Source organism: Pollicipes pollicipes, unplaced genomic scaffold, assembly GCF_011947565.3.
Source record: "Pollicipes pollicipes isolate AB1234 unplaced genomic scaffold, Ppol_2.1 Scaffold_4295;HRSCAF=5057_pilon_pilon_pilon, whole genome shotgun sequence".
In the NCBI taxonomy this organism is placed as follows: Eukaryota; Metazoa; Arthropoda; class Thecostraca; order Pollicipedomorpha; family Pollicipedidae; genus Pollicipes; species Pollicipes pollicipes.
Window position 1 is genome coordinate 28,733,110 of NW_023596461.1, and position 20,147 is coordinate 28,753,256.

The 20,147-nt window shown below is 48.6% G+C and overlaps 1 protein-coding gene across 1 annotated transcript in view; it reads right to left on the bottom strand.

Moving 5' to 3' along the window:
• The window catches only part of unc-104 (kinesin family member unc-104), a 53,856-nt gene extending 39,163 nt beyond the window's left edge, over positions 1-14,693 (bottom strand). Inside the window, exons 1-3 of the mRNA XM_037220441.1 lie at positions 14,581-14,693; positions 2,495-2,621; positions 1,303-1,376 (exon numbers count right to left, since the gene is read on the bottom strand). Coding sequence (XP_037076336.1) covers positions 1,303-1,376; positions 2,495-2,594 — 174 coding nt within the window. The 5' untranslated portion in view covers positions 2,595-2,621; positions 14,581-14,693. The remainder of the gene's footprint in view (positions 1-1,302; positions 1,377-2,494; positions 2,622-14,580) is intronic.
• Positions 14,694-20,147: the final 5,454 nt, after the last annotated feature.

Sequence of the window (20,147 nt, forward strand, 5' to 3'; positions counted from 1 at the left end):
CGTCACGCGCCATCAACGTCCCGCGTCACACGCCGGTTACGGACTCGCACAGAAGGATCTTGCCACGTCATGCGTGCTGGGCACGGAAGGGTACTATTCAGAGCCCCTCGTCCGCCCACGCCTAGTAACTAGAGGTGGAATGAATCAGATCCATGCATATGTGAGTTAAGTGAAACAAACATGGCTCGGGACCAAAGTTTTGGAGCTAAAATTAGACACACCAATCTTCACAGCACTTTCCCTTTCCCTGTCGCGATTTATCAGCCCCATGCATTATGCATGGCCATACGAACAGCACTTCCCTCGCTCTACGCCATCATTGACCAGCGCTGCATGATTCAAGCCAAAATTGTATCACAGCCGGTCCTGACCCTTAATGACTGAAAGTACCTAATGTTATAAATAATTGCCCATGAACTACATGGAAGTCAGCAAAGTACCTTCAGAGTGCTAGGCTTATGTGGGTAAGGCGCTGTCAATGGCATCTGCAGTACTCCTGAATCACCGGGAAAGCCGATGGCAACTTTGAGCCAGTGTAGCATTCAGCACGTCACAAACCAGTAGATTGGGATGATTTGATGATTCAAGACCCTGCGGATGTGGTCGAGATCACGAAGCAAGGTTCAGAAGTCAGCCGGTGAGCACTTACAATTTTGGTGTATACTTTTCCAACAATATACACATCAATATCTTTAAAACACCCCGCTGAAAGCAACAGCTCATTTAAAATTAAAAGCCTTGAAATATCGGGAAAACTTTCAAATGTGTCAGCTATTTGCAATTAGAGTAAAAGTGTATTGAAAGGGAAATGACACACGGCCACAATAACAGGGGCGCAAATCAGTCTTCCGTCCATTAACTTGTGCAGCCTATCTCCGCTGACCACCAAAAACGTTCGAGTCCTGCTACTACACCGCCAACTTCCAATGATTCCAGGACAATTTCCTTCTCTTAATGAGTAGATCAATACACAAATACCTGCACCGGCAGATACCTAAAGAGGGAGGGGGGAATCCTCTTTTTCCCGGCAGACCAGAGGCGCCATGAGGCCTCCCTGCGCGAGACGCGGGTCCTTTTCGCTAAAAAGGGATTTCGAAGCCGGCACTACACCAAAAGCTCTTGAATTCAAGACGTCAAAATCATAAAGCATGCGTATACTGGCTGCTGAAAACGAGGCTCCTGAAATCGCAGGATCTTTGTGCAGCTACCTCACCAGTTCAACCATGAATGCGCCGCTGTCCTGTTTTACCTGTTTGTACGCGTTCTGAGCTAATTCAAACCCACCTTGGCATCTGTTCTTACCTCTATCGACCAGTAGGAATAGTCAAAGTTAAAACTTTTGACGTTATCATTTATTTGCTTGGGATTCGTGATGGCTGAAAACAGAGTAGAAATATTATGAGCATCACAAGGAGCCTGCCACCGACGACTTACGATAACTTCTACAAACAAGTACATATGAGTCTCATGAACAGAAAACGATAACACGATGAGACAGTTCAATACGTAAATAAACACAGTTTTAAACGTACAATTAACCAGAGAGTGATGTCTTGTAACAATGCGAATGCCAAAATATTTCCAAAAAGCTAGGCAAATCACTTAAGTACAAAGTAAACCATTTGTGACATGAAGTCACTGTGTGCAATCACTTAGCACGCGTTTCCCCAAGGCAGGAAATAGAAATGTTTATCTTTTGCTGAAAGTGTGAAGCAATCGTGTTAAGCACACAAGTACACTATACCGAAATTCTGACACGTTCACTTACCTAATCTTGTCACATGCGCATTCTCATCATTCCACCGATGTGGGGATTTCGCTCAACAACTTCAAGGTAATAACTATCCCAAACAAAAAAGTGAAAATGTGTTGCACAAAGTTCGTAATAAGAGGGGAGCTATTCAAATCGGTATTAAAGTAGTCGAACTTCAGCTGCGGGTTTGCAGACTGATCTGAATTCACCCCGTGTTGCGCATTAATAGCATGTTACCAAGGGGGCATTACTGGTACACCACAATTTGCTCAAGACTTACACAAGCCCAGAGCGTCATCAGTTCCACACATTGCATTATCTTTTGTGATCCGACTTGCGACATGCAAACTAAACAGATGCCTCGCACAACATCCTCAGGCTGGATGGATCTCGGTACGCCTTATTCGGAAAGGCAGAGAATAAGTTTTAATCCATGTCGTGTGTGCTTCTCAAACCAGAAGCGACACGCCCAAGCTTCTCGCACTACGCCCACAGCCCTTGAGAGGCTCAAACGGCACACAACGGGTTTCACGCACTGTTCGAGTCCGGCGCACTTGGACCTCTCCAACGTTGGAGCCTCGCGACCGTGAACCACATCGCTGCTCCGCAGGTCTTACCTGCGCGAGAGCGAGGTCAGCCCCGCCGTCAGACCCGAGGCCGCGACTGACGGCCCCACCGACGGGCCGGCGGAGCGCGCCGTGACCGGCCCCCACCTGCCGGCCGGCCCTGCGCCGTACTCACTGGTTGTGTTGCCGTCCATGTCGATGATGCAGTCGCACTCGCGGCCGATCTCCCTACCGTTGAACGGCCGCACCCGGACGGCGACCTTCACCGACGACATGGCGGGGCGCGCTCACCCGTCTGTCAGCTGGCGGCACACACACACCGCTGTCGGACGTGTCACATCACGCCTCGGGAGCAGGCCGTGCGCAGCGGCGCTCCCCGACATGAGGCGCGCTCACCCGCCAGTACACAGACACCCGTGTCGGACGCGTCACCTCACGCCTCAGGAGCAGGCCGTGCACAGCGGCGCTCCCCGACATGACGAGCCACCCGTCAGCACACAGACACCCGTGTCGGACGCGTCACCTCACGCCTCGGGAGCAGGCCGTGCGCAGCGGCGCTCCCCGACATGACGAGCCACCCGTCAGCTGGCAGCACACAGACACCCGTGTCGGACGCGTCACGTTACGCCTCGGGAGCACACCGCGCGCAGCAGCATTCCCTGGCCTGCTGTCGAAACACGTAGTCACTGGCGGTCCATCACCGCGACCCAGTCATCACGCGGTCGGCCGGCAGCGCACACATTGTCACTTCTCGACCATACGCCGAAGCCCATTTATCGCAATCGATCTCAGTCGGAAACCCAGCACTATAATTTCAGCTACGACTCATCAAGAGCGGATCCAGGGGGAGGGGACAAAGGGGCCATGCCCCCCAAATATCGCGAAATAATAGTTTGCTCCCTCCCAAAAAAGGCCTGATGTACGTTATTATATCATGCTACGCCATGTTTTCAACCATTAATTGCGTAGGTTTCTGGTTCTGCTACTGCAGGGGCAGCCAACTGTGTAAGCAGTCAACGCGTACCCGCAGCTTAAGACAGTTGCGCGTCTGGAATGGGTAGTCCATGACTGGCGGATGGTTAACCCGTTATTTCATTGACATTTCGCGTGACCCGCTAACTGCATTATCACACCCAGCCTACCGGCCAGAGGCTGTTCTGCCCCCACGCACGCATACAGCCGTTCCACGTGCGACACAGCGACCTGTGCCCAGACTGTCATGCTGGGGTCGTGTCCTTTATACATATTACAAGCATGTCTGGAGCGCGGGTGCGGGTGCGGCAGCCACCAGGTGTTTTAAATGGCATTCTACAATAATCCTTTGAACCCCCGAAACCAAATGTAATTATTAAACAGTTCGCCCCCACCCACCCATTCCCAAAAATATACATCAGCCCACGCAGTTCATCAGCCGGTGCATGGTCTATCTATCCCTCGCTTGTTCTGATAGTGTTCCAACCTGGCGTGCGTGACCATGACCTCGACGCCAGAGGTGACGGGCGGCGGCAGCGGAGCGATGCCGCCGACAGGCGGTGGCACAATGTCCAGACAGGTCACGGTTCCGTTACCGACTGGCGCCGTAACGTCTAGCCGGGTGCGATCCTGAGACAGCACGTCACATCCAGAAGGTGGCGTATTTCACACCACGCAAGCGCCTTTTTCAAACTGCGTCAACAAATCAGCACAATGGGGGAACCTTCTCGTCACTTTTCTTCGAAATCGATGAAGCCATACCTGTATAGCGTGGTTGGCTCTTTTCGCGGCGCCATGAGGCGATCCGAAGGCCCGTCACAGGCAAACTCGGCACGGACAAGAACAGCTCGTAATGAATTAACAAAGGATTGTGCGTATGTATGTGTGTGAGTGAGCATTCATGGGCCATACACGCACAGAAGGCTGTTAAAAATACAGGAAATGGGAAACGTTCTTCTCCTGATCAATGCAGTGCAACTTTCTTGGAACGACCGTGTTCTTAAGTCAAACCTTGGGACCTGCGGCGCGGTACAAACATTTTCTGTTGTTTTGGAAGAAGGAGAAGCGCACGTACTCAATAACACGGAGCGAAATGTTCGTCACGGGTTGTAGAGAATGAATGATCGCACAGCGCGCTACCGTTCGCCACATCCACCCATCATGGAGTACTGCTTTTGCGCATCTAACCACACTGCTTACAAGGTATTCCCATTATCACGCTTACTGGTCGCCTTCAATCGATAGAAACAGATCAAAATGTCCGAAATATGGATGAACATCCTGAGGGAGCGCGCGCGTTGGTAGCGGGGCCATCGGAGCACGACGGGTAGAAGGCTGTCTCCACCACCCGGCCACGAAAGCTTACCTGGCGTCTCCTGGCGTCTCCTAGCGTCTCGCCGGTCAGCTGGAGACCAGCCGACGCGACCGCGGATCGCAGGGCAGGCGCGCCAGCATTAACGCGGGCGTCGCTCGCTCGCCCGCTGGACGGCGCCCCGGTCCGCCCGCGGCCGCCGCCGCTCCCGCCGACGCGCGGTATTGACGGGCGTGACGTCATGGGTGGTGCGCGCGCAGCCGCCGGCGCCGACGCTCGACGCCCCACGGCCGTGCCGGGCGCAAGTCCCGACAATCGACATCGGCGGCGGAAAGCGCTTCCTCCGGCCGAGCTCCAAGGTTGCCGCGGCTCCCCTCTCCCCCCCCCCCCCCCCCTTCCCGATCCAGAGGCCTGAGCTCATGCCGCGCGGCCGCGCGGCGGCCAAATCCGGCGTGCCGTAGACGTTGACCGGCTGCTGCGTCATCATGTCACGCAATGTCATCGTAGGACCGCACTGACGAACGCGTCTCCCCGCTGAACGAAAAACGCCGTCGTTGGATGTTTCGAATACGTTTTGTATTTGGCACAAAAGCGTTCAAGCACGAGGCTCAGGATAAATCGCCAATACACGACATTTTAGGCATATGTGCACAAGCCATACCACGTAATGTGATTTCAGCGGTCCGCTGGCCCCTCCCTTCCCGCTCTCACTCCCTTCCGCCCGCCTCTCTCAGCCTCCATATATTATTTCCCATATTATATTTCCCATACACGGCATTTTAGGCATATGTGCACGAGCCATACCACGTAATGTGATTTCAGCGGTCCGCTGGCCCCTCCCTTCCCGCTCTCACTCCCTTCCGCCCGCCTCTCTCAGCCTCCATATATTATTTCCCATATTATATTTCCCATACACGGCATTTTAGGCATATGTGCACGAGCCATACCACGTAATGTGATTTCAGCGGTCCGCTGGCCCCTCCCTTCCCGCCTCACTCCCTTCCGCCCGCCTCTCTCAGCCTCCATATATTATTTCCCATATCGGCGTCTGCGCAGGGGAGCCGACATACCTAGACTGTGCCGCACCACGACACTAATGCGGGCTAGCCTACGGCATGCTGAATTCAGAACTGATCAAAAACACGTAGGTTACAATCGAGCGCCCCGCCGACTGCCAAAACTTGCTGAGAAAAACCACCAAAACAAGGGTGAAGTCAGTTATGTACGGAGACTGGCTCTTGCGCGATAAGAGGCCGAGTAATTTATCATAGGGGTAGTCGCCATCCACATTATCGCTGTTGTAAATTTCATGTGTTTAAAACAATTCAGTGCTGGAAATCCATACTGTATCTTACCAGCCTTGGTTGCCGCAATTCACTGACAAAGGTACTGTGTGTTTAAAACGATTGCGTTGCGTTAAGATAATGTAGAACTGGAAATTCATACTACACCTTAACGGCCTTGGTCAACTTAACTTTATTCACTGTCAAACGTGTTGTTTTATTCAATATGCTTTTTCCTCACAAATGCAACGTGTTTTGCCCTCACTAATGAAAACACCAACTGAGTCGAATCTACGTGTTGTGCCATGAGAAGCCAGCCACTTCGTTATAATATCCATTCATGTTTAGCTTCACTGATGCTTCTCAAATGGATGGTGGACGTTGACAAGTTTCATGTTGACACTGATGCGGCTGGGGTGGGCTGCCTCCTGGTACCCCCTGGGCAAAATAGCGGGTGCGCCCATTGAGCAAGTTTAATTTCAATGACACTTTTTCATAAATGGCGTAAAAACTTGGGCTCACAAAACTACTTTAATCAAGATGTGTACACGTGACACTTTATTTCAAGCACTGCCACCTACAGATTATCATTCAGTGTTGTGCCGTAAGACACCAGCCACTTCCGTAAAAACATGCAGTCATTTTGTACTTCTGTTGCTCCTCAAACTCATGGCTTGTAATCCCAGCAACCAGATGTTAACTGTCATGACCTGCTTTAATTCACAATATTCCGCTGCTATCTGCATCCATATCCGAACGCAAAATCCCAAGAAAAGAAAGAAAGCTTGCTGGAGAAAACAAGGTGAAAGCACCCCGCGCGAGACGAGCGCGACCGTTCGCTGCCAGCATATCAGCCAGCTGCGCAGATGCCTGTTTGACATGCACAACGTCGAGGAGCCACAATGAGGAGACATGTGTCTGGTTCGACGCCTGCAACCTGTAGCATGCATCCTAGGTCAAACCCTATCTCGATCGGGCTCTCTTATAACCTCATCCCCAGCAGACGGCGGATTCCGCCGCCGCCCTCCTCCCCCCCCCCCCCCCCGCCTCTTCGTCTGCGATTTCCTGACCTGCTGGCCGATTATAAACTGATTTCTCACCACGCGGCTCATGTTCCCCCAAATGTCAATATTTGGTAATCGTGTAGTAGGGGCAACAGGGGGCCAAAAACCGCAATCATGAAGGTCTTCTTTATGGGAAACAGTTGCCCGGTCAGAATCAAGGAAGTGTCAGCCACGCCATGACCCCCTCTGCTCCTCCCCCGGCTTAATTCGACATATTTGTGAACTTCGAAGAGAACTTAGGCAAGGTTTACTGAGAGGACCTTGTTTTAGAACACTCATTGAGGTAAGAGGATGCAAAATCTTCTTTAATCAGGACAAGCTTTTGGATTTGGGCAGCCATAAGCCACGGAAGCCCCCTCCCAAAGTGGCGTTCTGGATCCGCTCTTGCAGAGCTATCGCACTCACAAACTGACTTCATCGCAACCACCGAAGATCGAAAATTATGATTTCGAGACTGCTGTAAAGTGGTAAGTTTCAACGTCAAAAATGATCGGCGTATCCAACGGATGCAAAACGGGGTGGTAAGACGAATTGCCAAACGGGAATTTTACTTGAGTGCACGCGCAGCGGATAGGACAGTGGTTTTCTTTGTTGCCAGAAAAAAAGGCAGAGGCCAAAATTGTGGCGTAAGCTGTGTGAGTTTCTTATTGGGGTGGTGAAGAGGGAAGGCTCAGCGAGTGGTCGGCCTTATTGTCGGTGACGATGCCGCTATGTACAGCAAATCAGCTATGGTGCCTATGTAGCATCCGTGGGCATGCGTCACAGGCGTATCCAGCTCGCAAAAAGAGGAAAGTGTGACTGGCCATTGGAACGTGGGCTATTGCCGCAGGCCTCAGTGGACGGCTGCCAGTTGGTGGCGATATTCTTTGAGCATAGCAATCCCCTTTGTCCTTTCTGAACCCGCCTCTGGCACGGTTTTTAGATGTTGTTTACAACACAGAAGTAAAAGATGAGATGTGATACTCTTGAAGCCTTTATGTTCCAGACTGTATGAGCCCCCGTTCACTCATCCCCGGAGGCGTCTCTGATAAAACATCTTCCTTTCTGCCTGCAGATTCGCATGTGCATCGATTTCCCTGCAATATCCATCTCGGGACCGTATTGCTGGGATAAGTTTGACGCTATGTTTCTCCGCATCCCATTGGCAAAACCTGAAGATGAATTTATAACGTGTGTGTAGATATATATATATATATATATATATATATATATATATATATTGCTTGTATAGACATTGGTTGATGTGTTATGCTCTGTATCAAGAAACCACAAAGTCTCCCGGATATACCTGCCCTGGCGGCTTTCACGGCATCCTTTTCGCAGGAAGTATCAGAAACTCATGTAAACGTAAGGTAGTGCGCACAACCGCGGCGCGATCAACGCCTTGCCATGCTTGCAAGGGTCTAGTTTCCTATTCAGCTTGGGGGGGGGGGAGGGTCGAGACCACTCCAACTTGGGCTCCATCCCCCCCCCCCCCAACTTAAGGAAGAAAGTGGGCCAAACCGGGGGAGAAACCTGTATGTTGGCATTTTTGGGGGGTAGGTCGGGTCGGTTGGGGCCCCTATATGCTCGCAAATTTCGTCGGAGGTCCCCACCATACTGGGGCCTGGAATCATCCCTGAGCACGCCATGTACCCGAAATGTTGTCAAAATGTCACAAAAAGGCGTTTGGGATAGTTCAGAGAATTTCGACGAACCACCCCAACCAGTTCCGGAGAAAGCAACAAATACTCAAGGATAGTATTTGACAGTACGCCCACCTCCACCCACCAATATAGGTAAATATACATATCTTTGTTGTCAAAATATTAATTTTACCAACTGAACAAAACATGCGATGAGCCTGTCGATAAATTGGTTTTGAGGTTCTTCAACACGGACGGTACATCAGCCTCAAATGCAGTATCTAAAAATTCGATTTCTTCTGCACACCAGGGGACAGCCGGAGACTTGGTGGGGGAGAGGACAGGGGGCCCTCTGAAGGTGAAAGGCCCCCAGACAACAAAATCAACGTATATGGCTGCCTGATTTCGAGGGGCATGAAATTCCTGGTTTTATTTTCATTGTTATCTCATTTACTGGAACAGAGAGGAAAAGTTTATGGTAGATACCATTATGTTTGTATTTTAAAATCAAAAAATAAAAGCGGGTGATAAATGGGGGCATGAAATGATCCGCCTGCACTATTAATTTTACAATGGTTCAGTGAGCTCTTTCTAAACCGGCAGAACTCAGAAGCCTTGACAAAAAAAGTCCCAAATTTGCATGGACATGGCTAGCCCATGTTCTTGTGGGAATGTTTACACTTCGCTCGGAACCGATTAATGAGCAAAAGTTATTCGACATCGTTTTTAACATGAGCGCTCGCAAGTTTTCCCTAACGAAAACCTCTTCCAGCCTCCATAGGCTGCGCAACGCCATCTCCGTGGCTAACGCTAATTGGCGGCCAACGAGCGGACGAAATTACAAATCTGAAAGAAGCATCATTGAAAGCCCCGAAACAAAAATTCGCACGTTCAGAAGAAAGTCCTCGTGCATATCTTACCTTCGAAATTTTCAGATTGATAGCAGGGAAGAACTGGCATTTACAGCATCACGAACTAGTGCTGGAGGCTGGTGGTGGAACCGTAAGAGCAAAGGCAGAGTTATTTTGCGTTACTGTGGCACTTTATCTGTTCAAAGGACAACATTATACTTGAGTGTAAGTACTATGCGTGTGACATCGACGTACTAGTCAAATCCCTGAACGGTACGAATTCATTTTGAAAGACTTTCGGAACCATTATTTTACGACGGCCCTTCTCCGCGCCCGGCGCCCGCCGCCCAGTGTTATCTAGTGGCCAATGCCGTTCAGTTTTACGGAAAGTGCAAGCCGTGCAAGGCTGTTCGTGGCCCTGCCGTGTCGTTCTATGACATGCGGCTAGCTATTCGGTGTTTCGAAGTTCCGTTCCGAAGTTCCGAGAAAAGTAAACATTAAAGGGGGCACGATACCTGTTTTGTGTTTTTCACTCGTTAGATCAAACGCGTCCGATTTAGGCGGTAATGCGAGTTTTTTCGAACTCCTTCTCAATAGCTCCGAATTTATATTTGAAGTAGCCGCTACTGCGGGAGAAATATAGGATTCCCTGTTCACCACTATAGACGTATTATATTTAATTTGCATATTCATTTGCGCCTCAAGGGCTCAGACCGACATGGAACCGACTGTCAGGTGTTCGTGCTCTCTGACCCACTTAGACACCCGCATTGTCTAAGGAGTTCCTCAAATGGTGCAAGAGCACCTCTGACTAATATTTCAGGTCACGGCCCCACGGGTCGCGATTCTTTCTGTAACCCTCAGCCAGTCCTTCGGGACCCTATGCCTTCCAAACGGGCCTTTGATCGTCGGTTCCGTTGAGCCACCCGAGCCCCTCTTCGGGCCTCACTGAACACTTTCCTCGGTCGGCTCCGGACCCTTGCGAGTACAAGGCCTTCTGTTAGGCGCTGCAGGCCCCGGACAGATACAAGACCCTAGACAAGTGTAAATCACTGACCCTGGCTTTATAGCTGATTGGGAAGTGGGTCCTTAGACCCATACCGACACGGAGCTGACTATGAGGTGCGGTGGCGCCGACATATGGGCCAATATGGGCTCAGGGGGTCCCCGATTGGTGCAAAGCGCTCTTTGGCCGTTATTTGAGAGTCCGTTTTCGCAGGTCGGGATCCTGAATAAGACTCCAGTAAGCTATTTATGCCTTTGGACCATCCAATCGGGTCCTTGATCGTCGGACCCGGTGGGCCCTCAAGGCTCTTCGGGCTTTCTCGAACACTGCTTTTGGCCGACTCGGGGTCCCTGCACAGCACGGGGCCCCTGTTAGGCGCTGTGGATCCACGAGCAATGTAAATCGCTTAGGCCCGTATCGACTCAGCGGGCCCCTGATCAGCGAGCAGGACCTTCTGGCTGGCATTGGAGTGCCCGACCGTGCGGGCCGGGATCCCTGAATGAGATCTCTGGCTGACCTTTCGGGCCCTTCGGGCCCCTTAAATTTGGGCTCTTTATTGTAAATTATGAGGGGCCTGAAGGGCACCTCAGAACCTAAGGGGGCACGTGCTGCCTGTATCCCACCCCGTTCCCCCTCCCTGCGCTATTGCGGGTATGGGTGGGTCCAATGATTGCGGTACCTCAGAACATAACGCTTATGGCAAGACATTGCTTTGTCTGAATATCGTGTTTTGCGCGTATATACCACAGGTGGAGATTCAGATTCGTGGGATCCAAATAGACTCCAATGCATTTGTGTATTGCGTATCCTCGAATCCTGATGTGAGGACTTAAATTATAAAAATCAGAATTTGGATCCAAAAAGCCCCCAGATTCTTGAAAGCCATCCTTTGATTGTAAAATGAAACGCATTGAACCATGCTGAGAGTCCGCATGTTCTTCATGCAACTTAGATGTAACACACATATGTCGGTGCTGCATCGGACTGAGTCGCAAATGCTACATTGATAACCTAGCGTTAGTTGTTGTACCAAAGTGTTGTGTTTACTGGTCTTACTCCAACACTACATTTCAATGGCTTACGAGGAGTACTACTGGACATGCCACCACTTGTAATGGCGGCAGCGCTGAGAACAGTCGGCCAGAACTGGACGAAATTATTTTAAACGTGCAACCACACGATGATCAAGTTGCGAGACTTCAAACCGAATGTTCAAATATATCCGAATCGTTTTAAAAATATTCAGTCTTGAATCTGAATCCATTCAACATTGGATTGCAATCGCAAAACGCAGCGAACCCCCGTTACTTGAGATCAGGAAAAACGTCCAGACCTCTTGTTTTTCGCACTTGAAAGCCCTCGCATGATGCATTTCGTTGTTACTGTGCTTCGAACCCAGAAATCACCCTTATGATCCTCCAGTCATTCAGCAGTACAATCTTTCATGTGCAGTGGCATTCTATTAAACCTGTGACAATCAGTAGTTCAAGGCACAAACAGTGAATTGGGATCCATAACCTAATTGAATCATCTCATTATTTGAATTATCTGAGTTATATCTAAAATAACGCAGCCTGACTAACTGTATTATGTACATTTCATGCAGGGGTCAATTTCTAGAATGCATAGAGCAGAATGAAATGCAAAGTGAGAACAACAGTTTCAAGTACAGGGCAGCGTCATAGCAAAAGCACCAACAACCGTACGGTAAGAGACAGGAATACCGAAACTCACAAGCCTGTCCAATGACACAATAACACATAATGCCATAGAAATCAATGACCATAGGAGCGGAAGGACAAATAGACGCACGTATGCAAGTACTGTCACTCCTAAACGCTGGAACGGTGGTTGGAAGTCATGGGAAATATCTACCACTACCATGATGAATGTCACATTTGGAATTTCACCTCATGGGAGGAGGGTATCTACACGATCTTGACATGACACTATCTGAGGATACATGAACCCCCATATTTGCCGTTGTTCATAACGCAAGCACATAGAGGGGACTCGGTGGGACGCATTTACCATCTTCAAACTAGTAATGACAAAACTTCGTGGCAAAACAGCGTGGATTGGAATCAAAGATATCCCACGGTAGAGGCCAGATCGAATGTCAATATTGGTCCGCCTAAATGGCTCAGTTGGTTAGAGCGCCAGCCTTCCGATGCACACCCGTGGCGGGATGGGTTCGAGTCGCTTCAAGACGTTCGCCATTTGCCCTTGACTTGAAACGCCTGCGGCCGGTGGCAGAGACCACCCAAGTGGCTTGGACAGATGACAAAGGTCAGATGACGTCAGTGGACAGGACGGACCATGCCGAGCATTGCGGCACATTAAGCTTTCACCACCACATCATGTCGCTGACCTGCAATTTCATGATGGGATGGTCGGAGTCCGGACTCAGACAACAAACACATCTGATCAAAGCCATGGTTGCAGAAATCCATCCTCTCAAAAATTTTAGACCAAATCTCGGAAAACAAAAATACATGCTAATATATACCAACCAATGCAACAGAGCAGCATGAAACCTATACAAAGGTGTTCCTGAATTGTTCTTGTATAAGCTGGTATGTCTTTTGCGTACTTTGAATAAAGATTAAAGGTGTAGGGTTTTGAAACTCTTAACAGTGTCATTCTGCCACCCATCATTTGTGGACTCGTTGGTTGCCACCAGCCACCAGCACTGATCATAGAAGTGCAATGCTCATAAAAATTCAACTCTCAACATTGTTATTCTGAAACCAGATATATTGGACACACCATTTTGTGTTAAAATATGTGGAATAAATCACCCAGGCAATGTAGAAAAACTGGGACATGATTACATCCCATACTAGGAATATATACCCAGAACACCATGGTGCATGCCACCCCCCCCCCCCCCCCTATCACCACAACTAGGTTTAAGAACATATTAATAGAGACAGCACATCCAAGAGCACATCTCAGGACCTTCAAGTATACAAGCACATTTAAGGACATTGGATGGTTGATAGTAAATTGTCAGTCTTTTCACACTAACTATTGTGGTTTCTGCAGCATTGTGGTTTTATCAAAGTCTCTGAATTACTTGTATAGGCTATAGAGAATGAAGTTCATGTACCTATCAGTGTATTTGTCAATTGCATACCACATGTCAAATGGTTGCATTTTTAAGAAGGTTATGTGATATATTATAATAATTTAAGGTACACCAGCTGAATCACTTCAGTCATCCAGTCATTTAAACATGTACATATGAATATTGTAGCACAACTATGTGCATATGCATATTGCACACATTCTGCCATTGTGGATATTTCCCTGCATCTGAAAACAAACATTGCACCTGATTGATATAAAACAATGACCAGTGATACCATAAAGTCAGCTGATAGCAGGCTACATAGCACAGCAGTTCATACAACACATTGCAAGTCATAGCAGTCCATATCTGACATTGCCAAAGAAGCAACACACTGAAATGTTGTGCAAGCTGTCATATGGTTGATAGTGGCATTAGTCCTGATAATTATTATATTTTCACTGATGATTTACCTTTCATGATTTTGCACCACCTGACACCAATACATGGCCCCATTCTTCATGCTCTAATGAAATGTCTGGACACCAAATTTTGTAATCACCATTATTTTCAGACTAGCTCACTCTCCAAACATGATGTTTCTTCAGCATAACAGAATGATAAGGCAGGGGTTTAAGGCTCAACAGGAAATAATACAGGATTGCTGCAAAACAAAATGCTCTCAGCAGACAGGCAATGGGGAACATCAAAAATAACAACAGGCCACTGGTGTGAGCCATAACTGTTTCAAGTTCACACACCTAAATGCAAGCAATGCAGGCATTTTTTAGAAATAAAAACCTACAATTTTCTCCAGTTGGAGCAAGGGCAACTAATATTTGGGAAAGATGTCCACATCAGAGAGTAGTGCAAACATTGTGTCACTTGTTGCAGAGATGTTCCTAAATATTAAGGAACTGCATATTTTGCTCGGTATGTTTGAGAAACTTGGAACAGCTCTGTTTCACTTAAGTGGTCAGAGAACCGAAGGGTAGGTGCTTTGACTTGTATCCTTCGTATGAATCAGTTTGGAGGATGCGCGAATCTGGGCTTCAACGGCCCTTTCTACACCCACCTTAAAGCCATGTGCAGGTCCATATGTCAAGAAGACTGCAGATTCGATGCAAACGTTCTCAAATATGGATGAAATTCGCATTCACGCACCCACGACGGACCTTCCCAACCCAGTACGGCACACGGCCGGTCATGTTTGTTTATTATCATAAACAGAGCTATACGTCATCCCTGCGCCATATCTGTCCGGTGGGTTTTTTCTCACTGGAGCAACTCAACCTCGAGAGTATTTAGTGCGTATTTTTGCAAAGAGTGGAGACGGTGTTTAGTACCGATTTTTACCAAAAGTGGTGAAGTTTAGTACGTATGGATACTAAACAGAGCGGCCTGATAACCCAACGCTGACCAGAGGAAATGAGGCTGTGTTGTGGTGGACGTCGCGAATTTCTTTTCTTTCGGCGGGGGTAGAAAACCTTCAGCATTTAGGATTTCAATTCCCATTTGAATGCGGGTCGCTACTAGTGCGCGGCGAGGTCGGCCGGTTGGTGGTCAGTGAGTTGATGGAGGTGATTGGAAAGCGTGCCTGGAGCAACTCTCGCGCGTAATTTACAGAACAGCATCATCTGCCGGCTGAGTGTGATAATGATATATCCTGGACTAAAGGGCACTGGAAAAGAGATTGTCATCTGGGTAGTGCGAGGAATGGGATACCAGTCTCGAGATGTGGTTAGCATCAGACTTGGGTTTGACTCGAATGTATTGAGCCACCTCCGGACTAGCTTACAGATTGTGGAATCTGACTCAGCTGTTCCATTTTTCATTTGACTAAGTTCAGACCATATTTACATTGGAGCACTTGACGCATGACTCGTGCAGATTGCAAAATCAAATATCAAGCTCTGCCTCATTTATATGCACATGTATGTGATATATATATATATATATATATATATATATATATATATATATATATATATATATGTGTGTGTGTGTGTGTGTGTGTGTGTGCATATATCTGTCCTCCGGTTCTGGCTGAGATTCGGCAAACTTCAGGATGAGCAGCATGAGCGGTCAGGGTGTACTTTCCTACCTCACGTTACAGAAGAGCGTTGCACATCAATCGTTGTTTTTAAGGCAGAACGTATCATAATTAATCGTAAAGCAGGTCATCTATATTCTTACCTTGGAACCTAACTAATTACGATACCGAACATCCGACCGCCGCAAACACACAGCAGCCGGGACACCGGCGCCATTACTGCGCGCGGTCACAACATAACTGCGCATCAAGCAGCGTCAAGAACCATAAACATGTACGGGGCCAAGGTAACAAGAATCCATGAAATTTGATCCTCGACGCCCGATGACCTTTGACCCTTGAATCGCATGTCGATATCACTTGTGCATTGATATCGTTCTGGTTTCTTTCGTCGTGTCTGTTCACCCAAGGTCAAGCTAGGTCGAACTATGATTTTGTGAACATATTTGCTTTTTGAAGGTGTTCCTATGTGACATTTAATAGTGTTGATGCTATGAAAGTTTCCTAATATCGCTGGGTGGGTCAATGCAACAACAGCCTTCCCCGCTTTCATCTGGCATGCCATATCGCATGGGTACCGATAGTGCAGGGCTGCGCGTCTAGGAGACCAGAGGTACGGGGTTGGATTCTTTGCGGTGCTCACTCTTCCTGCCAGGATGGGAGGCAGGTGACGCCACATAGCCTCAGCATCTGAGTGCTCTGCAAAAGTCATGTGACGGAAACGACATTACAAGTCGCACCCGGCGGTGTTCACTATTTGTACTCCTCTGGTAAAGCTTTCCGAACCCATATGACGCCATCCTCTGCATTGTCATAGCAATTTTAGTTCTTTACATAAGAGGAGGCAGCTAGGCGTTGTAATTAGACGCATATGACCTGATTGGTCTGTCCGATATTACGTTCACCCATGTTAAATCACACCCATTCAATGCAGCTGGACTAGAGCTTTCCGGTGCCGTGTCTGCCGTGGCCATAGGCTACTAGTTTCCAACATCTTTCGAGGAGGCCCCGAGACCTCATCATTGGGCGAAGGTGAAAACTCCCATAAAGCCGAGCCTGTCACGGCCGGGTCTGTCCTGCCCTGTCCTGTCCTGTTTTGTCTTGAAAAGTGTGCGCTGGCCAGGGCGGGCGCGTTTTGTGTATATTTGTTTTCTGTTTTTTTTATTCTGGCCGTCTTATCCTCTGTCCTCCGCTTTCTGCCCTCTGTACTCAATCCTTGGATTTTTGCCTCCCTCCCCCCCCCCCCGCCCATGTCTTCTGTCCTACCATGCAATCTGTCATGCACTACTGTGTGCTCTGCTGTTTCGTTTGTCCCATCCTGTCCCGTCGCTTCCGGTATCTAGCTTTTGCGCCAGGAGAACGTCCTTGTTATGTATCTAACGTCATAGCATGCATCACGGTGGCCTTAACCTACAATCGACTTTTCAGCGTTGTTACTAGCATGATGAGTGAAAGGAAAGTTCCATTGATTTGCGTTTTAACTAAGAATTAATGTCACGTGGTCTGAAACGCACACTAGGAAAAAGTGCAGGCATACCAGGTGGTTCGTTCAAAATTGATGTCCGAAATACGGAGGCCCCAGCGTTCCGGGGCCACCAGTACGCTGTGTCTATGATATCCAAGAATCAAATTGTCTAATTAAATAATTCAAACGGTGGTTATCCCGTGCAACTGCACCCAGGTATTGATGTAACGTATGTGACATGCCTGACGATGTTACAGGCACTCCAGATTGCCTCAGAAGTCATTGAAATCTTCAGTGACCTCAGATTGACTGAAGCCAGTACTTTCAAACCAATATCAGAGCAAGTATACCAGCAATATTGACCGTAGACCTGTGTAACTATGCCGAACGAACGAACGTATGCTTGTCCGTTAGGATCATACCATGAAATTAGAAACTAAAGTTGTTAATTTTTTGTTTATACTTTTCAGCACCGAATTTTGACGAGTCATGTCAGTTCATTGTAACTGAACATGTCAGTTCAGGGTAAGATCATGTCAGGTCAGGTCAGTTCATCTAATGCAACTGTTCCGCTTCTCCGGTCATAGATTTGGAGAGTGTGTTTGAGGTATTTATTACTTCTGTTTTCCGCCTTATCTCAACACGAATTTTGCCTCATGTGACGTCTAATGGTAACCTAAGGTAGGGAGTTTCGTGTAGTGTGAACGGCCTGGCTGGAGGACAAGACAGACCATGGTCGAGAATCTTGTGTTTGTCACGACGGTACAAGCTGCAACATTTTTTAAGCCAAGATTTCAGGGATCGCAAAGTGAGAAAGAATGTGGGTTATCAAAACCTTTTTCAGCGTCTGTCACTGACGGGCTAAGCTATCCGTTTAGAAATCATTTGGATGTGTGAAATGATTTGTGGTATAGACAGTGGAAAGAAATTTCCAGGTTCAACTAAAAGTGAACTCAAGTGTACCATGGCTTTGTCTGCCGAGCGTGCCGTTCTGTTAGGGCTCCCAGTTTTCACTCTTTGAATTTCATATGCATTTGAATGCTTTTCATGTGCACGGGCTCCTCCGTTCATGGGCTCCGTCGTGGCCGGCTCTGTCGTCGTGGCTACAGATCCGGCGCGGTGTCGTCAGGAACAGCGCCGTGTCGCCAGCTCCGATGTAGTTTCACCGTTTTCGGTGCGTCATCGTCACCTTCGTGGTATCACGATTAAGGGCTGCGTGAACACTGGCATATCACTTCTTGACCAATCTTAGAATTCTTACGATCTGCAAATTCCAAAGCCTGGTTCGGGCAGCCCACACGCACAACGGCACGAGATGTAGCAGATGCCGCCTCCTTTGAAAAACTAATTGATCTCAAACTGGAGCACGCCACTGGGTATCCAGCGTTGATGCTCTGTGGCCAAGTCATTGTGACGGCACTGGCTCCGATGCTGTGCATCAAAAACCATCGCAGAGCATCAGATGTGCTATGTAACCGCCTCTTTGTCTCATGTGCGATGCTGGGAGCTTAAGCATGGCATAGCGATCTCCTCCGCCAGGTCAAGTTTGTTGGCATGTTTTCTGTTCAGAAAAATGTGGTGGACCGTGTACAGTCAGCTCATAGATGCAACTTGTGTGTGGTCGTTTAAGTGTATTTTGCTGCAGGCATGAGCTATGCGACATTCTATGTGAACTATTGAGTTACTAATAAATGCTGTGACGCATGGCGCATTGTGATTCGATGTGTATCTACGTTGTTTCTGAAAAGAGGTGACATTGAAAACTACACAATGAAAGCAGATGTTGAGTTTTCGGGAAATTTTAGAGAGCACAACGAACTTTTGGGCTGTGTGGAACTATAAAGAAGAAGGAATGTTTTTAGGGAGAGTCTAGGAGAACAGGAAAAGGGTTTGAGAATGATGTGGTATGGTGGAGAGTCTGGGTAAGTTGAAAAGGGAGGAAACCGTGCAATGAAGGCTCGTGATGAAAATCCTCAAAGGTTTACCAGAATTCACCAAATTTCCTTCATCTTATAATCCGATTCCGCCGGCGTTCGCGCTCCCAGAGGACGTCAATGGATTTTACAAACTTAAGAGAACCTCAGATATGCGGGACGGAGGAGGACGTGAGTAGTGCACTAGCATGGTAGATATACTGATGCATGGCACACTGCACTACACTAGTAGATGGTAGCACACCAGGGGGAGAAGTGTTACCTTTTCCGGTCAGTGGCTAAAGAACCTTTCCACCCCGGCGCAAGATATTCACCAGCTGCCATCTCGCGACGTGGGAATCGGGACCCCTTCATCCAGTCCGAGGCCCTCAGGGAATGTATTGTATACCGGTCCCCTCCGCGACGCAGGCTGTCTTCTTACCGCGGCAGCTGCAGCTGGACCGACGCAGTGGTTCTCACTGATGCAAAAAGATCACACATGGGTGCAGAGGGTCCAATAATGTGCACAGGGGGCCCAGTTCCACTCAACGAGCCACTGGTCGAAGCGGTGTAGAGGGCTCCCAGTTGTTACTGAGGCCTCCTGTGAAAATCGGAGCGCTTAAACTGTCACGTTGACTCATTATGCACCCTTTCACTGCTATCAATCTTGTGTCGTTCCAAGAGGGTCCGAACCAACGAAGAAGGCCTATGGTGCGCTGTGATGGGTACCAAATGGGCCCTTTGCCGGCTCGAACAGCACACAATTTCCTTTTATGTATACACTGTGATCAGAGGACATCGTGTCCGACAAGAGAGCCCCGACCAATGCGACTTGCGAGGTCCTCCGAATGGCATTTGTGGGCCCAGACCTTGTCCATGCTTGGAAAATGGGCCTCAGTCCGGCAACGGGCCGGTTGTTGGTTATCTCGACTGAAGTGAAGGTCTTTTCTCAGATGGGCCCCTTTCACCGCCAGAGACCCTTTGATTGACATCAGAGGGCTCCGGTCCTTCGGACTGGAGATCTGCGGCCAGCCCTTCGGCCCTTCGATACCTGTAATCGGGCCGTTGATTGTCAATCCCGAGGGACCGAAGGGGCCACGTGCCCCTTATGCCTGTTTCCACCCCCCCCCCCCCCTCTTGTCAGCGCCCGTATGTGGGCCTATAAGATTCCCTATGTTCAAAACAAGCCAACTTCATTACGCTGCGGTGTC